This window comes from Oratosquilla oratoria, chromosome 34, assembly GCF_046742065.1.
Source record: "Oratosquilla oratoria isolate Oo_2021 chromosome 34, ASM4674206v1, whole genome shotgun sequence".
In the NCBI taxonomy this organism is placed as follows: domain Eukaryota; kingdom Metazoa; phylum Arthropoda; class Malacostraca; order Stomatopoda; family Squillidae; genus Oratosquilla; species Oratosquilla oratoria.
Genome location: NC_134810.1, coordinates 18,781,842 through 18,802,661, shown reverse-complemented (window position 1 = coordinate 18,802,661; position 20,820 = coordinate 18,781,842). Strand labels below are relative to the sequence as shown.

The 20,820-nt window shown below is 37.3% G+C and overlaps 1 protein-coding gene across 2 annotated transcripts in view; it reads right to left on the bottom strand.

Moving 5' to 3' along the window:
• Nucleotides 1-20,820, bottom strand: part of LOC143018087 (cytochrome P450 6k1-like) — a 30,651-nt gene that overhangs the window by 2,007 nt on the left and 7,824 nt on the right. For both annotated transcript variants that reach the window (XM_076173194.1, XM_076173193.1), the window contains exons 2-4: nucleotides 15,465-15,650; nucleotides 14,530-15,199; nucleotides 104-322 (exon numbers count right to left, since the gene is read on the bottom strand). In XM_076173194.1, coding sequence (XP_076029309.1) covers nucleotides 104-322; nucleotides 14,530-15,199; nucleotides 15,465-15,641 — 1,066 coding nt within the window. In that variant the 5' untranslated portion in view covers nucleotides 15,642-15,650. The remainder of the gene's footprint in view (nucleotides 1-103; nucleotides 323-14,529; nucleotides 15,200-15,464; nucleotides 15,651-20,820) is intronic.

The following is a 20,820-nucleotide window of genomic DNA, read 5'->3' as shown; positions in this document are numbered from 1 at the left end:
ATGTATGGATGTATGTGTGTATGTATGTATGTATGCATATATATGTGTATGTATGTATGTGTGTGTGAGAGTGAGTGTGTGTGTGTGTGTGTGTATACATTACCATTGAGGATGGCCTCGGTGTACTTCGCCTGTCTCAGGACCTCGTAGTTGATTTCCCCTTGCTCCTCCACCAGGTCGCGGATCTCCTCACGAATTCGCTCCTGGACTTCAAGATGATTGGCCAAGAGGTGACAGACGAACCCAAGAGTGGACGAAGGGGCCTCGTAGCCGGCGAAGATGAAGGCAAGGGACTGTGCGTTGATTGTATTCTCTGTAACCTCTGGCAAATAAAGATAAAAGAAAAAAGATAAGCTGTTTTAGACTGTCCGCCAACTGTATTCTCTATCGCTACTATGGGAGCAAAACGTAAAGCTGGGTAAGAGATACTTGCCACGATTGACTGATGGCACCAGATTTCAGCTGAAACTGAACACCTCCCAGCGCATTCTGAACTACATGCCTCCATCCATCGTATAGCAAGCTTTATCGTGATACTTTATTTAATTTCCTATTAAAATTACACGAGTGCGGAATCGTTACACGATTCAAGAACCTCATTGTTTATTTGTATGTATATACAGAATGTATATGTGCAATAATTTGTTGCCTACGCCCAGCACCGACAGCACCTAACCTATGTATGATGTTATGATCTCGGACAGCTAGAACTAATTCAAACACACATACACACACACACACACTTTCAACGAACGGACGGCTTGAAGAACGCTCTGAAGAAAAGTGCAGATTGTGGATACCAACGCAAAGAGAAGTGCCTTTTTGTGTTTGCAGGGGGGGGGGGGGAAATTGCTCGTGGGGTAGTGGGAAAGTAAGGAAAGAGGAGAGGGGGAGGGATTGCTGGGGAAATGGAAGGTAATGAGGAGGTGGAGGAAATGGCCCTGACGGGCCGCCGTAAGGTAGACAAACGACCCCAAGACGAGTTGGATGATAACATGTCTAATAGGAATGTGAAGATTAGAGGTATAGATAGGAGCAATATAGCAGAAAGTGATGAGAATATTTTCAAGGGATTTAAAGAGAGTGGGGGGGACACAAACCCCCCCCGACTGACAAGACTAGAGAAGAAGGTTGATAAGGTGATCGAGGACTTGGAGAGTAGGTTAGGTCATATGAACACCATTTTAAAAAGGGTTGAAAGATTGGAAGAACTGGAAAAGGCGAATAAAAACTTAACTGATGAAATAGAAGAACTAAAAAGACAGTTAAGAGAGGTAAAGGGGGAGAATGAGGAATTGAAGAAGAATAGTAAAGAAAACAGAGAAACAATAGCTAAAGAAAGTAAAAATTGGAAGCAAACCCAAGAAGGAAATAAGATTTCATTCACTGACATAGTCAAACAGCAATTGAAAGAACATACTGAAGACTCAGTTATTAAAGTGATGAGACAAAAGGAGAATATAGTAAGGGATTTAGCAGACGAGAAGAAATGTATAATTATATTAGGAATGGAAGAGAAACACAACACAGATAGAACCACAAGAATCAATGAGGAAAATGAAAAAGTAAGCCAATTACTAGAATCAGTTCAGGAAGATGAACCAGGAATTATGAAACAAATCGAAGAGAAATTTAGACTCGGAAAGTATAGCACAGACAAGACCAGACCAATTAAGATTAAATTCAAGTCACAAACAACGGCAGAGAATATCTTATCCAAAACAGGGAAACTAGCAACAAGTGAACAACACAAAAAGATATGGATAAAAAGAGAAATGAATAAAGAGGAAAGAGAGGAAGAAAAGCAGAAAAGACTGGAAGCTAAGACAAAAAACGAGAACAGAACGGAGTCAGAGAAAGAGAGATTCTATTGGAGAGTAGTGAACATGAAACTAAGGAAGTTCGACATACAAAAGAAAAACATAAGGGAAACAGAGAACACAATGGAAGTGGCAGAAAACTAAGAGTGTCTTACACAAATATAGATAGATTAATAACAGGATTGAATGAGCTGAATGATTATTTGAAAGAAAAAGAACCGGACATAATGGGAATTGTAGAAACAAAATTAAAAGGCCCACTACCACCCAACAGTGTAGGACATGATGCATACAATTATTGGATTAGAATCAGAGAGAAAAAGCAAGGGGGTGGAGTTATGTTCCTGACTAAGAAGGATATAAACGTGAAAGGTGTCATATATGGAAAGAATACAGTAGAGATGATTATGATAGAAGTGGAAGACAGAGATAAGAAGAGCAGAAAATTTGTGATCAATTATGTGCCTCCGAAAACAGCCTCATGGGAGGAGAGTGAATATAAAAGTATGCTAGAGGACACAAAGATAGCATTAACTAAAATAATGGAAGACGGAGGAAGAATAGTTATGATGGGCGACTTTAATTGCAAAGAAATCTGCTGGGAAGAAATGACAGTAAAGAGTGGTGATGACTCATGGGGAAATGCTCTACTTGAGATGATTACTGACCATTCAATGACACAATGGATACAAGAGAACACTAGGTATAGAAATGAAGAAGAACCATCGAGGCTAGACTTAATAATTACATCTGAACCTAGAATAGTGGACAAGATTGAATATAAAACACCAATAGGTAAAAGTGACCACATATTGATTGAACTGGAACTTAATGAAGAAAAATATATGAAAAGAAATGAACAATATAGAAAAGGAAGAATGATGTATGAAAAAACAAACTTTGATAAAATAAGAGAATTCTTCCAACAAGAAAACTGGGAAGAAATATACAAAGAAGAAACATCAGTGGAAGAGAAATGGAATATTTTGACAAAAAATTTACAAAAAAGGAGTGGAAAAGTATGTCCCAAGACAAAAACAAGAAAAAGAATATGTAAAATGCTGGTACAACAAAAGTTGTAGGGAGTTAAAAGACAAAAGAGACAAAGCCTGGACCAGATGGAAAAAAGACAGAAGACCTGAAAAATGGAAAATATATACTGGTTATAGAAATGAATATGTACAAAAGTGCAGAGAGGAAAAAAGAAAATATGAAAAAGATGTTATAGAAAAGTGTAAAGATCAACCAAAACTATTCTACAGATTTGTAAACAATAAACTGAAAAACAAACAAGACTTGGAGAAATTGAGACAAGGAGGAGTTGAATACACTGAGGAAATGGAAATGGCGGAAATTATGAACAAACATTTTAAATCAGTGTTTACAAGGGAAAATATACAACCTGAAGAGATTGAGTGGAAAGAAAAAGTCCCCCCTATGGAAGAAATAGAAGTAACAAAGAATGAAATATTGACACACTTGGGTAATTTTGATGTCAGAAAATCGCATGGGCCAGATGAAATAGCAAACTGGATTCTGAAAGAATGCAGGAATGAACTGGCAGACAAAATACATAGCATAATAAGCAGTTCCTTAAAAGAAGGAAAAGTTCCAGAAGATTGGAAAAAAGCAAATATAGTACCTATATATAAAGGAGGAAATAAAGAAGAACCTACCAACTATAGACCAGTCTCTCTAACAAGTACAATAGCAAAAATTTGTGAAAGAATTATCAAAAGTAGATGGGTAAAATACTTGGAAAAAAACAACGTACTAAATCCAAAGCAATTTGGATTCAGACAAGGACGGTCATGCGTCACCAATTTAATATGTTTCTATTCAAGGCTAATAGATATAATACAAGAAAGAGATGGATGGGCTGATTGTGCATTTCCAGACCTAAAAAAAGCTTTTGACAAAGTACCACATAAGAAGTTGCTTAAGAAATTAGAATATGAAGGAGGAATACAAGGTAAATTGCTAAATTGGATGGAAGACTTTTTGCAAGAAAGAAAAATGAGAGTAGTGATAAGAGATCAGCACTCAAAATGGAATGAAGTAATAAGCGGTGTCCCGCAGGGAACAGTTCTGGCCCCAATAATGTTTGCTATATATATTAATGATATGGATGAAGGAATTGAAAGCTATATGAGCTTCTTTGCAGATGATGCAAAACTACTGAAAAGAGTGAAAACTGAAGAAGATTGTGAATCACTACAGAGGGATCTAAATAAAGTACAAGAATGGAGTAGGAAGTGGGAGATGGAGTTTAATACAAAAAAGTGTAGTATAATGGAATTTGGAAAAAGCAAAAATAGAATAACAGGATCATATAATTTGGGAGAAGAAGGAATAAAAAAAGTAGAAAATGAGAAGGACCTGGGAGTCATTGTTATGAATAATATGTCACCTGAGAAACATATAAATAAGATTTTTGGAGAAACTTATAATTTAATAAGAACAATCAAAGTGGCATTTACATACCTGGATGAAGAAATGGTGAGGAAAATCCTAATCACCCTGATAAGACCAAGATTGGAATATGCAGCAACGATATGGTCACCAAGTACAAAAAAATGTATAAAAAAAACTTGAAAGAATACAAAGAGCAATCACAAAACTGGCACCAACACTCTCAAAACTATCATATGAAGAGAGACTACAAAAACTTAAACTACAGACACTAGAGCAAAGAAGAGAGAGAGGAGATTTGATAGCTATTTACAGAATCATGAAAGGCATAGAAATTACTGATAGAGAGAATCTGATAAAATGGGATGACAGAAATACAAGAGGACACGGAAAGAAAATAAAAAAAGACAGCTATAGAAGAGATTTGAAAAAGAACAGCTTTCCTCACAGAGTAATAGACAGTTGGAACAAGTTAGATGAGAAAGTGGTGTGTGCAAAAACAATACATGAATTTAAAAATAGTTTAGATAAAATGAGATATGAAGACGGGACCCCACGAGCATAGCTCCCCTTCCCGTAAAATACAACTAGGTAAATACAACTAAGTAAATACACACTTCAACGAATGGACGGCTTAGAAGACGTTCTGAAGAAAACTGAAGTCTGTGGAACCCAACGCAAAGAGAAGTGCCTAGTGTTTTTACAGGGTGGGGGGGAAATTGCTCGTGGAGTAGTGGGAAAGTAGGGAAAGAGGAAAAGGGGAGGGATTACTGAGGGAAATGGAAGAAAATGAGGAGGGAGTAGACTTGGCCCAGCCAGACAAGCGAAAGGTAAACAAAAGACTGAGCGATGATGAAATGTCTAATAAAAATGTAAAGATTAGAAGTATAGAGAGGAGCAATACAGTAGAAAGCAACGAGAATATGTTCCAGGGATTTAAAGAGGGTGGGGGGGACACAACCCCCCCCGACTGATAAGACTAGAGGAGAGAGTTGATAAAGTGATCGAGGACTTGGAACGTAAGTTAGGTAATGTTGACTCCATTTTCCAGAGAATTGAAAGGTTGGAACAACTAGAGAAGGCAAACAGAAACTTAACTGATGAAATAGAGGACCTAAAAAGACAGTTAAGAAATGTAAAGGAGGAGAATGAGAAATTGAAGAAGAATAGTAATGAAAACAGAGAAACAATAGCTAAAGAAGCTAAAAATTGGAGAACAACCCAAGAAGGGAATAAGGTTTCATTCACTGACATAGTCAAACAGCAATTGAAAGAACATAATGAAGACTCAGTTATTAAAGTGATGAGACAGAAGGAGAATATAGTAAGAGAATTAGCTGACAAAAAGAAATGTATAATTATATTAGGAATGGAAGAGAAACATAACCCAGATAGAACCGCAAGAATCAAAGAGGAAAATGAAAGAGTAAGCAGTTTATTAAAATTAGTCCAGGAAGATGAACCAGAAATTATAAAGGAAATTGAGGAAAAATTCAGACTCGGAAAATATAGTACAGATAAGACCAGACCAATTAAGATTAAATTCAGGTCACGAACAACGGCAGAGAAAATTCTATCCAAAACAGGGAAACTAGCAACAAATAATCAATATAAAAAGGTATGGATAAAAAGAGAAATGAATAAGGAGGAAAGAGAGGCAGAAAAGCAGAAAAGAATTGAAGCTAAGGCAAAAAACGAGGAAAGAACGGAGTCAGAGAAAGAGAGATTCTATTGGAGAGTAGTGAACATGAAAATAAAGCAGTTCGACATACAAAAGAAAAACATAAGGGAAACAGAGAACACAATGGAAGTGGCAGAAAACTAAGAGCGTCTTACACAAATATAGATGGATTGATAACAGGATTGAATGAACTGAATGATTATTTGAAAGAAAAAGAACCGGACATAATGGGAATTGTAGAAACAAAATTAAAAGGCCCACTACCACCCAACAGTGTAGGACATGATGCATACAATTATTGGATTAGAAACAGAGAGAAAAAACAAGGGGGTGGAGTAATGTTCCTGACTAAGAAGGATATAAACGTGAAAGGTGTCATATATGGAAAGAATACAGTAGAGATGATTATGATAGAAGTGGAAGACCGAGATAAGAAGAGCAGAAAGTTTGTGATCAATTATGTGCCTCCGAAAACAGCCTCATGGGAGGAGAGTGAACATAAAAGTATGTTAGAGGACACAAAGATAGCATTAACTAAAATAATGGAAGACGAAGGAAGAATAGTTATGATGGGCGACTTTAATTGCAAAGAAATCTGCTGGGAAGAAATGACAGTAAAGAGTGGTGATGACTCATGGGGAAATGCTCTACTTGAGATGATTACTGACCATTCAATGACACAATGGATACAAGAGAACACTAGGTATAGAAATGAAGAAGAACCATCGAGACTCGACTTAATAATTACATCTGAACCTAGAATAGTGGACAAAATTGAATATAAAACACCAATAGGTAAAAGTGACCACATATTGATTGAACTGGAACTTAATGAAGAAAAATATATGAAAAGAAATGAACAATATAGAAAAGGAAGAATGATGTATGAAAAAACAAACTTTGATAAAATAAGAGAATTCTTCCAACAAGAAAACTGGGAAGAAATATACAAAGAAGAAACATCAGTGGAAGAGAAATGGAATATTTTGACAAAAATTTACAAAAAAGGAGTGGAAAAGTATGTCCCAAGACAAAAACAAGAAAAAGAATATGTAAAATGCTGGTACAACAAAAGTTGTAGGGAGTTAAAAGACAAAAGAGACAAAGCCTGGACCAGATGGAAAAAAGACAGAAGACCTGAAAAATGGAAAATATATACTGGTTATAGAAATGAATATGTACAAAAGTGCAGAGAGGAAAAAAGAAAATATGAAAAAGATGTTATAGAAAAGTGTAAAGATCAACCAAAACTATTCTACAGATTTGTAAACAATAAACTGAAAAACAAACAAGACTTAGAGAAATTAAGACAAGGAGGAGTTGAATACACTGAGGAAATGGAAATGGCAGAAATTATGAACAAACATTTTAAATCAGTGTTTACAAGGGAAAATATACAACCTGAAGAGATTGAGTGGAAAGAAAAAGTCCCCCCTATGGAAGAAATACAAGTAACAATGAATGAAATATTGACACACTTGGGTAATTTTGATGTCAGAAAATTGCATGGGCCAGATGAAATAGCAAACTGGATTCTGAAAGAATGCAGGAATGAACTGGCAGACAAAATACATAGCATAATAAGCAGTTCCTTAAAAGAAGGAAAAGTTCCAGAAGCTTGGAAAAAAGCAAATATGGTACCTATATATAAAGGAGGAAATAAAGAAGAACTTACCAACTATAGACCAGTCTCTCTAACAAGTACAATAGCAAAAATTTGTGAAAGAATTATCAAAAGTAGATGGGTAAAATACTTGGAAAAAAACAACGTACTAAATCCAAGGCAATTTGGATTCAGACAAGGACGATCATGCGTCACCAATTTATTATGTTTCTATTCAAGGCTAATAGATATAATACAAGAAAGAGATGGATGGGCTGATTGTGCATTTCTAGACCTAAAAAAAGCTTTTGACAAAGTACCACATAAGAAGTTGCTTAAGAAATTAGAATATGAAGGAGGAATACAAGGTAAATTGCTAAATTGGATGGAAGACCTTTTGCAAGAAAGAAAAATGAGAGTAGTGATAAGAGACCAGCACTCAAAATGGAATGAAGTAATAAGCGGTGTCCCGCAGGGAACAGTTCTGGCCCCAATAATGTTTGCTATATATATTAATGATATGGATGAAGGAATTGAAAGCTATATGAGCTTCTTTGCAGATGATGCAAAACTACTGAAAAGAGTGAAAACTGAAGAAGATTATGAATCACTACAGAGAGATCTAAATAAAGTACAAGAATGGAGTAGGAAGTGGGAGATGGAGTTTAATACAAAAAAGTGTAGTATAATGGAATTTGGAAAAAGCAAAAACAGAATAACAGGAGCATATAATTTGGGAGAAGAAGGAATAAAAAAAGTAGAAAATGAGAAGGACCTGGGAGTCATTGTTATGAATAATATGTCACCTGAGAAACATATAAATAAGATTTTTGGAGAAACTTATAATTTAATAAGAACAATCAAAGTGGCATTTACATACCTGGATGAAGAAATGGTGAGGAAAATCCTAATCACCCTGATAAGACCAAGATTGGAATATGCAGCAACGATATGGTCACCAAGTACAAAAAAATGTATAAAAAAAAACTTGAAAGAATACAAAGAGCAATTACAAAATTGGCACCAACACTCTCAAAACTATCATATGAAGAGAGACTACAAAAACTTAAACTACAGACACTAGAGCAAAGAAGAGAGAGAGGAGATTTGATAGCTATTTACAGAATCATGAAAGGCATAGAAATTACTGATAGAGAGAATCTGATAAAATGGGATGACAGAAATACAAGAGGACACGGAAAGAAAATAAAAAAAGACAGCTATAGAAGAGATTTGAAAAAGAACAGCTTTCCTCACAGAGTAATAGACAGTTGGAACAAGTTAGATGAGAAAGTGGTGTGTGCAAAAACAATACATGAATTTAAAAATAGTTTAGATAAAATGAGATATGAAGATGGGACCCCACGAGCATAGCTCCCCTTCCCGTAAAATACAACTAGGTAAATACAACTAGGTAAAATACATATATATATATATATACATATATATACATATACATATATATATATATATATATATATATATATATATATATATAGACATACACTGAATGGTCCCCAGTGAACAGATTAGCATCTTTTCAACCACAATTCACTTTTATTTCCATGCCATCGTAGTCGAGACTGACGAGGAGCTCGATGAAAGAACGTATATGGAAATTGATACGTGGTCAAGCCAAGGACTGGAAACTCGGCTCGGACGTAACAAAGTGTCAGTGAGTTAGCCCATTAAGCTATTAAAAGATATAGCGCAATGGGCTAAGTCACTGACACTTTGTTACGTCTGAGCCAATTTCGAGCCCTTGGCTTACCCAAGTATCAATATCTACATATATGCTTCCATTGAGCTCCTTGTCAGTCTCGACTGCGTGGGCATGGAATTAAAAGTGAATTGCGGTTGAATATATATATATATATATATATATATATATGTATATATATATTATATATATATATATATATGTGTATATATATATATATATATATGTATATATATATATAGATAGATAGTATTTACACATACGGTATATATGTACATGTGTATCTATACACACACACACACACACACACACACTTCAGCGAATGGACGGCTTGGATGACGTTCTGAAGAAAACTGAAGTCTGTGGATCCCAACGCAAAGAGAAGTGCCTAGTGTCTTTGCAGGGTGGGGGGGAAATTGCTCGTGGAGTAGTGGGAAAGTAGGGAAAGAGGAAAAGGGGAGGGATTACTGAGGGAAATGGAAGGAAATGAGGAGGGAGTAGACTTGGCCCAGCCAGACAAGCGGAAGGTAAACAAAAGACTGAGTGAGGATGAAATGTCTAATAAAAATGTAAAGATTAGAAGTATAGAGAGGAGCAATACAGAAGAAAGTGACGAGAATATGTTCCAGGGATTTAAAGAGGGTGGGGGGGACACAACCCCCCCCCCCCCGACTGATAAGACTAGAGGAGAGAGTTGATAAGGTGATCGAGGACTTGGAGCGTAAGTTAGGTAACGTAGACTCCATTTTCCAGAGAATTGAAAGGTTGGAACAACTAGAGAAGGCTAACAGAAACTTAACTGAAGAAATAGAGGACCTAAAAAGACAGTTAGGAAATGTAAAGGAGGAGAATGAGAAATTGAAGAAGAATAGTAATGAAAACAGAGAGAAAATAGCTACAGAAGCTAAAAATTGGAGAATAACTCAAGAAGGGAATAAGGTTTCATTCACTGACATAGTCAAACAGCAATTGAAAGAACATAATGAAGACTCAGTTATTAAAGTGATGAGACAGAAGGAGAATATAGTAAGAGAATTAGCTGACAAAAAGAAATGTATAATTATATTAGGAATGGAAGAGAAACATAACCCAGATAGAACCGCAAGAATCAAAGAGGAAAATGAAAGAGTAAGCAGTTTATTAAAATTAGTCCAGGAAGATGAACCAGAAATTATAAAGGAAATTGAGGAAAAATTCAGACTCGGAAAATATAGTACAGATAAGACCAGACCAGTTAAGATTAAATTCAGGTCACAAACAACGGCAGAGAAAATTCTATCCAAGACAGGGAAACTAGCAACAAATGATCAATATAAAAAGGTATGGATAAAAAGAGAAATGAATAAGGAGGAAAGAGAGGCAGAAAAGCAGAAAAGAATTGAAGCTAAGGCAAAAAACGAGGAAAGAACGGAGTCAGAGAAAGAGAGATTCTATTGGAGAGTAGTGAACATGAAAATAAAGCAGTTGGACATACTAAAGAAAAACATAAGGGAAACAGAGAATACAATGGAAGTGGCAGAAAACTAAGAGTGTCTTACACAAATATAGATGGATTGATAACAGGATTGAATGAACTGAATGATTATTTGAAAGAAAAAGAACCGGACATAATGGGAATTGTAGAAACAAAATTAAAAGGCCCACTACCACCCAACAGTGTAGGACATGATACATACAATTATTGGATTAGAAACAGAGAGAAAAAACAAGGGGGTGGAGTTATGTTCCTGACTAAGAAGGATATAAACGTGAAAGGTGTCATATATGGAAAGAATACAGTAGAGATGATTATGATAGAAGTGGAAGACCGAGATAAGAAGAGCAGAAAATTTGTGATCAATTATGTGCCTCCCAAAATGAGAAGGACCTGGGAGTCATTGTTATGAATAATATGTCACCTGAGAAACATATAAATAAGATTTTTGGAGAAACTTATAATTTAATAAGAACAATCAAAGTGGCATTTACATACCTGGATGAAGAAATGGTGAGGAAAATCCTAATCACCCTGATAAGACCAAGATTGGAATATGCAGCAACGATATGGTCACCAAGTACAAAAAAATGTATAAAAAAACTTGAAAGAATACAAAGAGCAATTACAAAACTGGCACCAACACTCTCAAAACTATCATATGAAGAGAGACTACAAAAACTTAAACTACGGACACTAGAGCAAAGAAGAGAGAGAGGAGATTTGATAGCTATTTACAGAATCATGAAAGGCATAGAAATTACTGATAGAGAGAATCTGATAAAATGGGATGACAGAAATACAAGAGGACACGGAAAGAAAATAAAAAAAGACAGCTATAGAAGAGATTTGAAAAAGAACAGCTTTCCTCACAGAGCAATAGACAGTTGGAACAAGTTAGATGAGAAAGTGGTGTGTGCAAAAACAATACATGAATTTAAAAATAGTTTAGATAAAATGAGATATGAAGACGGGACCCCACGAGCATAGCTCCCCTTCCCGTAAAATACAACTAGGTAAATACAACTAGGTAAATACACCTATATATATATATATATATATATATATATATATATATATATATATAGATATATAGTATTTACACATATACGTACATGTGTATCTATATACACATATATAGTATATACATATATATACATATATATATATATATATGTATATATATATATGTATAATATATATAGTATGTATATGTGTGTGTGTGTGTATGTGTGTACACATTTGCGTGTGTATTTGTATACACACAGACACACACTCACACATGTACATATATATATATATATATATATATATATATATATATATATATATATATATAATCTGTGTGTGTGTGTGTGTGTGTGTGTGTGTGCGTCTGTATGTGTGTGTTTGTGTGTGTGCGTGTATCTCATTAAAGACATTGACAGACTGGAAAAAGTACAACGGCGAGCCACAAAACTGATTCCAAATATCAAAAATAAATCATACGAAAATCGACTAAAGCACATGAATCTGTTTTCCCTAAAAAAGCGTAGACTCAGAGGTGACTTGATACAGGTCTTTAAGATTTTAAAGGGAATTGACAACATCAAAAGTGACCAAATTTTCACATTGAATGAGAATCAGACAAGAAACAATGGTCTCAAACTGTCCGGAAATAGATTCATTTTGGAAGTAGGTAGAAACAACTTTGCCAACCGTGTAGTTAATGAATGGAATAAACTTCCTGCACAGGTAGTGCAATGTAGTTCAGTTCGAAGCTTTAAGAATCATTTAGATAAATACCTAAGTAAGATGCTGTAATGATTATAATCTATCTTACTATTTGTTTTTGTTTTGTTATCATTTGTCTGTGTGATTTTCATTTATCATTAGTTATATGTCAATTTATTATTTACTATTTACCTGTTTGTTATTCTAACTATACCTATGCATTTATTTATGTATTTTATTTGTTATTTACATTATTATGTTTTTATTTATTATTTTATTAATAATATGATTTTTTTTTTTTTTCATCCGACCTAGATATGGATCAAAAGGTCTCCTGTCGGCATGCTCCGCCTTTGTAATCCTTTGTGTACAGCCATGATCCACAGTTTCTACCACACCCAGGGTCCCCGGAGTTGAACAACATATACCCTTCTAGTGAGAAACTACGAGAGTTCTGACGCCAAAAAGCACTTTGCAAACGCTGCCGACTGGGAATGCGATAGTTAACTACAACAGCCCATGGGCAGATGTGAGTGAATAACAATTTTTACATCGGATCATTTCTTCTTTTTATATATGTCATACTGATTCGCCTCTTTCCTTTTGTTCTACAATTTTGATATGAACAATAGGATACACTTCCAACGTCTGTAAGAGGGTACGTATTGTTAGTACTATGAAGTAGGGGTATCTCTTATGATCTGTATTTGCTAACTCAATGATTTGCCGTACCCTATTATGTCTCCTCACATTATTTTCATATTTGTTTAACCAGAAATCATTTTATTTGTAGGTATAGCTTCCACAAACACTTTTTATTGAAAACTACAGTATTTTTTGACCAAAATTCTCCGGAAAAAATATTCTATTTATCTATTAATCTGGAATTAGCACCATAACCTCTTCACCGTTTTTCCCCCCGCTGGGGGCTCCATGATTTCTAATACACGATACTTCTGCGTTGTCATTAGCTGAGGCCCCATGACAAAATATGTTCTCATTGGTTGGAACTAATATCAGCTGATGCGTGTGGAAATTGGTGATTGTGAACTCCACGACTTTCATGAACAGGGTTACAATGATCGAGGCAGGCGTTTGAGTATAGGTTGTAATGGACCATGCAGCTACATCGTAAAAATTGAGGTTATAACCTACTTACAATCCACACAACTCTGTAAGTTACAATGAGTTTTGGGTATTCCTAGCCTGCTACTGTCAACCTTATTGACATCATAATCACATTCTAAAGCATATATATTCTTACGCATAGTTATGGTGATTCAACTTCATGAGTTAATCTGTATAACCGACAAGTGCATTTAAAAGTTTATGTATATTTTGTGGAGAACTAGCGCGTTCCCAGTCGGCAGTGTTTAAAAACTGCTTTTGGCATCAGAATCCTCGCACCTCCTGACCAAAAGGGTATATATTCCTCTCTTATGGGGAGCTCGAGTGTAGTAGAAACTGTGGATCATGGTTGTAGACACTTCCTCTTTCGACCCGTACAGTATCGAAGCATACTGTATAGCTTCCTTTATCGGAACCATCATAAGTTTTTCTTTAGCAAGGAGGAGGGCATTATTTGAATATTAAAAGCCCGATTAAATCAGGTTCCACCCCTGTGATCATGTTCTTTACATCTACAACACCAAAATCATTATGCCATGGTAGTGAGAGGGCAAGAAATATGAACAAACTTCCTTTGGACACAGATTTCCAACCTGTTGACCCCCAGGACTGCTGTGCTCTCTGATGGCGTAGCAATACTTTTTTGTACAGTTTTTAATATCATGCGCACGAGCACCAGCACGATCTGGGTCTAAGGCTGACAAAGAACTGATGCACACAATGTAGAATTTCCCCTTGACGTAAAGCCTTACCTAATGAATATCTCAAATGAAGCAATTTTATTTGTGACGCCCTGCACAAGTAAAGCTAAGGTTCCAGTGACCTTTAAACTAAGTTTTACTAGTTGCACTGGCTCATAATGTCCAAAAGTACGGTGATCTCGTAATTATCTAGCAGAAACTGGGTGCTCGTCAGTTTAAAGAGGTTGGGAACCTGTGTATCAAGGCATAAAGAATCTTTTGATTTGAAAGAACTTACTGTACTTGGCATTCTCGGCATTAACTTCGCTCTCCCTCATGGCTTCTACCATTAGGTCCAGGAAATCCCCTCTCCATTGTTTGCCTTCTCTGATGGCCTGCGCAGGTTTTCTGAGTAGCTTTGTACTATCAAAGTCGAAGAGCTTAATATTGAGCCATTTGAAGAGCTTGGGGACCATAAAGAATAATAGGAACTTCATTCCTCTGAAGAATCCTGGTGGCTCGACAAATTTCTTGGCTGCGTTTCCGAATTCATCATCTTCGTTATCTAGATAATCCGACTCGACTCCAAAGGCACAGGAAGCCACTGTGTCTAGGGTAAAGCGAGCGATAGAGTGCTTAATGTCCACCTTCTCCTGTCCCTCTCTCAGGAGCAAATCCACCAGCTTGTTGCACTTCTCTTGCATGAGGGGAACCATGCCCTTCAGCTTTCCCGTAGTAAAGGAGGGTGTGACGATGGACCTGAGTTTTTTCCACTTTTCCCCTTGGAGGATAAAAAGCATTTCATCAAATTCTTTATCTGCATTTCCCATATCAAAGGTTCTTCGATCGACAAAGTGATCGAAGTCCTTGATCATAATGTTCTTAAGAAGAGCGCTGTCACGGATGATCAAGGAAGGTGTCAAAAATTCGTATACACCTATGAAGGGAGCCTTTGTCTTCTGAAGAATCTAGGAAAACATTATAGATCAGAAATTGATAATAAATGAAGACTGACAATAGAGGCGATATACTGCCTCCCGTACTACTCCACATCTCATATCCATGCACCACTATAATTTTGATGAAAATATATGAAGAGAAACAAAATCATGCCAATTAGTCGCAATATTGTGCTTTTTCCACCAACTGGAATCAATTGGAAATCATATAGAAAATGTTCAGGGAGTGACCAATTACAAGCATTACTAGTATTTTTTTCTTTTTTTTTTTTACCTTGTCAATATACTGGAATCGGTTCTCGATTATGGAGAACACGCTCAGGGAGTGACCAATCAGAGGGATCACAGGAGGAACGAAGACACCTTTCAACTGCCAGTATTGGTGTCGATGGTGACAGTAACCGAAAAGTAGCACAACCACGGTTATTACCAACACAGCCGTTGCCAACATCTTGAGAACCTAAAAAATGAGAGGAATACATCTGTAGTTGGGAAAACATTTAATGAGCATGAAACAAAAATCAGCAAATGTCACAAAAATACTGGTAATTTTTCTTAATGTGAGTTGAAAAGTCTTGCGAGAGAAATATTTACAAACTGCAATATGATGTGAAAGCCGTTCAGACAGCTCTGTGGGAGATATTCCTACGTAAACAACTGGATTAATTAGATCGTCATTAGACATAAGACATCAGTCATAATCAACTCCTTCGCTTTCATACCTACATCTAACCACAGCCTCCTAACCATAAGCTTGTATTAGCTATGACACATGAATTCTGGCCATAAGGAAGATGAAATAGCCTTCTGTCGTACCATCGCATACATCCAACCCACTGACCTAACATTGAAATCGGCCTCATCACTCATTACAAAATATGTAAATTACACAACCTAGTACTGAAGAACAATTAACTTCCTACTACCCCTTTCCAGAAGTCAATGCCGTGCTAGTTTGCCCCGTTGGTGACACCGCAACTCAGCATATGTCGAAATTGTTCATGAAAGTAGCAGTTGCCGACAAGACTCACGAGTTAAACACCATATGAGGACGGATCCTTTATTTGTACGACATTTCGCTTATTACAACTTTTTTCAAGTGCCGTCGTAGTCGACTTGCTAGGTAAGACCACCAGCTTGCGCGGGATCGGTTTTTTTGGTAGGGTAAGAATGTCTGTAAGAAAATGTAAAGATAGTGTATAAAAGAGGGTTTTTGCCACCGGGCGATTGAGCGAGCGATTAGGGGCAGTTGGTGGTCGTGGCTCAGGAGAAATAGGCAGGGAACTCGAATGGCGGCGCCGACGCCTGGGATTAGAATCACCAAAAGTTGAGAAAATGGTAGGAGGCGTAGTAGTAAAGGTGGGAAAACGGAAAAATCTTTAGTGGGAAGTAAACTGAAATGAGAAGATGTAGTATAAGAGAAAGTTAGAAAGGAAGTGAATTTTAGTCGAAGAAAAAGTACGTGTAGATGTTTGTGCGTGGGGCGTGGCTATGTTCGTGAGAGGTGTGTGTATGTATCTTACGGGAAGTGAGTAGAGTTCACTTCCCGCGTGTAGAGAGCGCATTCCTGATTAGCCCCAGGTTGGGCATGAGCGTTCCTCTTTATCCCCAGGTTGGCTTTGAGAGTCAGGAGAGTGGATCTAATGGCGGTGCGAGGGGGGGGGGGGCAGGCGGGCGGGTGTTGTACTATCTTTCTCCCTCCAAGCACAACTCTGAAAGCAGAGAATTACGTGACTTGGGAATTGTGTGTAAATGTCAGAAGTGTAAACGCGTTCGTCAGCGAAGAGGCCAGGGCGTGGGTGCGGGCCGGTCGGCAAGAGAGGCTACCCAATTACTTTCTCGCAACCAGCCGGTGAAGAGTTAAGGGCTCTGAATCAGAGTTGAATTACGTGACTTGGGAAATGTGTGTATTTGTCTTTGGTGTAAACCCGCCTACCGACGTCAACGAAGAGGTCGGCCTGTGCCAGACCGGCAGCAGCGAAGGAGAAAAGTCTCCTTGCCGCCACCGGCCGGCGAAGATTCCTGAGCACTTGTTGAGTGTGCTGGAGCGGAGAGCGACGTCCGACCTCTGCGAGTGCTGTGTTGGTTGTTGGTTATACGTGAACACCGTTACGGCATCAGGCATGATGTCACCACCAATGCATGTGTGACACATATGAATAGGGAAAACCATCTGATGGACTAGAAGACTGCAGAGCTGCTGATACGAGAACCCGACAAGATCCGCAGGAAGTGTTTGGAAGCAGCGAGCATTCAAGGAACGAACACTGTTGAACAAAATAGGGGCATGTTCAACATCTCACCCCACATAATTCCTCTAATATCCATGGCCAACAAAATTTTAAACCACCCTTTGTGAGCAATTTGCCCTCGGACGTTTGGACCACCCTTCTCAACCTCTCCCAGTATTCAATCCCCCTCCTCCTCCTCCTCCTCTCCTCTTCCTCCCCCCCCCTACTTCTTTCTTTCCCCGTTCCCTCAATTCCTCTTATTTAATCTCAAGCATGTGTATCAACCTGCACTTGAAAAAACTGTAATAAGCGAAACGTCGTGCAAATAAAGGCTCCGTCCTCATATGGTGTTTAGCTCGTTATATGTCGGCCTGACTTATACGGTCCTATCAAAAGGCTATCATATCACCTCAAAAACGTCCCTATCAAGGATCACATGGGAAAGAAACACAACGCCGACTTTACTAATCGAGAACACAAAGGTCATCCATAAGCCTGTGTGTATGTAGTCCCCAACATACTCTCCGATGCGATACTTATGTTTATGGTATCGTCGTTGCAGTGTGGGTGGTCAATTAGTTGATATAGTATGTGAGAATCGCTGACTCGTATTCATATCTTTCATGTTTAGGCTATGGTCATAGTTTACCTGTAATAAAGGCATTTGTATTTGTGCGAAAGCACAACTATTATAGATTCCGGGCCATTTTCTGTGCGACCTTTCTCTTCGCTTCCTTTTGCTCTTCAGGTATGTTTATATTAGCATGCCCCGGTCGGGTAGGGTCATTCAAATTACTTCGCTCAGACAAACGGCATCTGTCCTCGCTTGTACCGCATCCCTAGGTCGCGTCTGCTGTCTGCAGCCTCTCGCCCGAACCTCCTAGGCCAACTTTTCGCCATTTTACAAGCAACCCAGCTGAGTTACGTTCTCCGACACCATAATAACGTTTTGTTTACAAGCCCACTACTGTACTTTCTTTGCCTCAAAATTGGCGAATCGGTGATTATTTGTCTCCAAACGCCATCGATGAACACACAAATCTCGCCTGCATCTACACTTTCAAGCAACTGATGAAATCGTACCACCTAATGAAATTCCCACCATTAGCATTCCACACCATTGCTACTTTCGGGTGCGCATGATTAAGGATCACAGCTCAAACAATGCGACCACCCCCAGTGCACATTCTATATATTTAACCAGTGAACCCATGTCCATGTTCACTTACAGAATATGACCATGTACTGACGAAAGGCATTTAGGAGAAATAAATTATATAACTAGATAGAATTGTCTTCTCGCTCCTTTCTCAATATCACGACTTCCCAAAAAGATTGTCATTCGAGCTAAAGAAGAGTTTCAGTATAAGCCCAAGTCATGTATGCAACAGAGCCTCCTTCCAATATATATATATATGTATACACACACACACATATATATATATATATATATATATATATATATATATACATCACTGGTGAAAAATGTAGTAACACATTTGTAATTCACAACTAACACCACAGTCGGACGAAAGAAAGAGTTGCGTAAGCGAAACTATATATTTCGTTTGCAAACTGCAATCCTCTTCAGTAGTACAAAGTGGAAGGAGGATGCTATCTTAAATAGCAACCTTTTACAAAAGAAAGGGAACATGGAAAATAATAACCGTCACTACCCCAACCCTATGTGACCTGAGGATGACATGAGGTCAGGTCAGGGGGAGGGGGAGGAAGCTTGTTGACAATATGTTTGGTGATAATAGTCCTGATATAATGTCTGGGGTTTATTGACCCTTGGAAATATTCATCGTGGGCAGATATTCAATTAATGTGGATTCCACCATTTTCCTTCTGAACCCACAGGTCAGATTTCTCCCAGTCCATCCGGTGATTAAATTAATTTATGTGTTGAAACACGGCTGAATTTTCTTGGCCATACTTAATCGACCTCTTGTGTTCATTCAGTCTTGTCCATAGGTCTCTCCCCGTCTGGCCTTTGTATGAAAGGTTGCAATCTTTACATGGAAGGGAATAAACACCTGGGATATGATCTTCTCTCAACCTCTGGTGAACATTAACAACATTTTTATTAATAGTATTTGGGTAATTATGAATTAAATTTACCTTCTCTTTGGGAAGAAATTTGGACAAATAACTGATGGACTCTGAGAAGGGGATGACTAGGGGATTTTGTCTCTCTTTTGGCTTAGTGGAAGGGTTTAGGTTGCAACATCTCCTCTGAGGGAACCTCCTCAATAATTCCCTTAGACTCATATTCATCAAAAAACCTTATTATATTCAACTTTAAGGTCTTCATCTTAATCCAATCTAATTAAAAGACTATTCAATCTCTTCAGGGCTCGATTTTTATTACCCACTAATGTATTTTTAATATTGTTATTCTTCCAAGGCAATTGAACTTCATACCTGCCATTCACAAATTCTATTTTATCCCTGAACTCCTTAACCACATTATCTTTGATATCCTCCCTATATTCTTTACTAAAAAGTTTGACATATCAGAATCAGATACTTCAGATATACATAAGAGCTGGGAGGAAGAAGACATAAAGGCTAAATTAGAAGACATACTTGAAACATTAGAATTACTATAGCATTGACCCATATTTCCAGATCAAAATCCACCCAATCTCAGATTTCATGGCAACAGTAGTTCCTACTTGTATTGAATCCTTAGGAGTTATGAGGCTCCAATACCATCTTCCCCAGGTGCTTTTTCTCGTTTCATACTTTTTAGAGTAAAAATTCCTTCTCCCTTTGTAATTTCTGGTGCATTGATAACATCTACAGATAAATTTAATGACTCAATTACGGTCTTTGATGAGTAAAGCTCTTCTTAAAATTCTTCTCATTTTACCATTCTGTCTCTGCATTTGATTATCTCTCCATTTCTATCTTTCAAATATATAATTTGCTGCCTCCCTTAAATTAGTCTGAACTCGGACCCTTTAATAGATTTAATTTTCCGAATAGTTTCTCTATTTCATCCATATTCGAGGCGCCCCACGTCACTCCGAGAAGACGATGACGCATTCTAAACACTCTTGGACCTATCCTCTCCTAATGTTACCATTTGTAATACCTTTAGATATGTATGAAGTTAAGAAGACAAACTTACCAGAAGATGCCTATTATATACCCAAAATGTCGTAACGTTTTTATATCCAAGCAGGCATGGACTCGTTCAGGAATGTTGTGTATTCGAAGAAGAAAACAGAAGAGTACAAAGTCTAAAGAAAATGATCACCAACGCCGAGTATGCTGTGATATCTAATAGAAAGTGTATTGTGGAAAACCTGCTCCCAAAATTTACTAATATATATGTGTATATATATATATATATATTTATATATTTATATATATATATATATATTTATA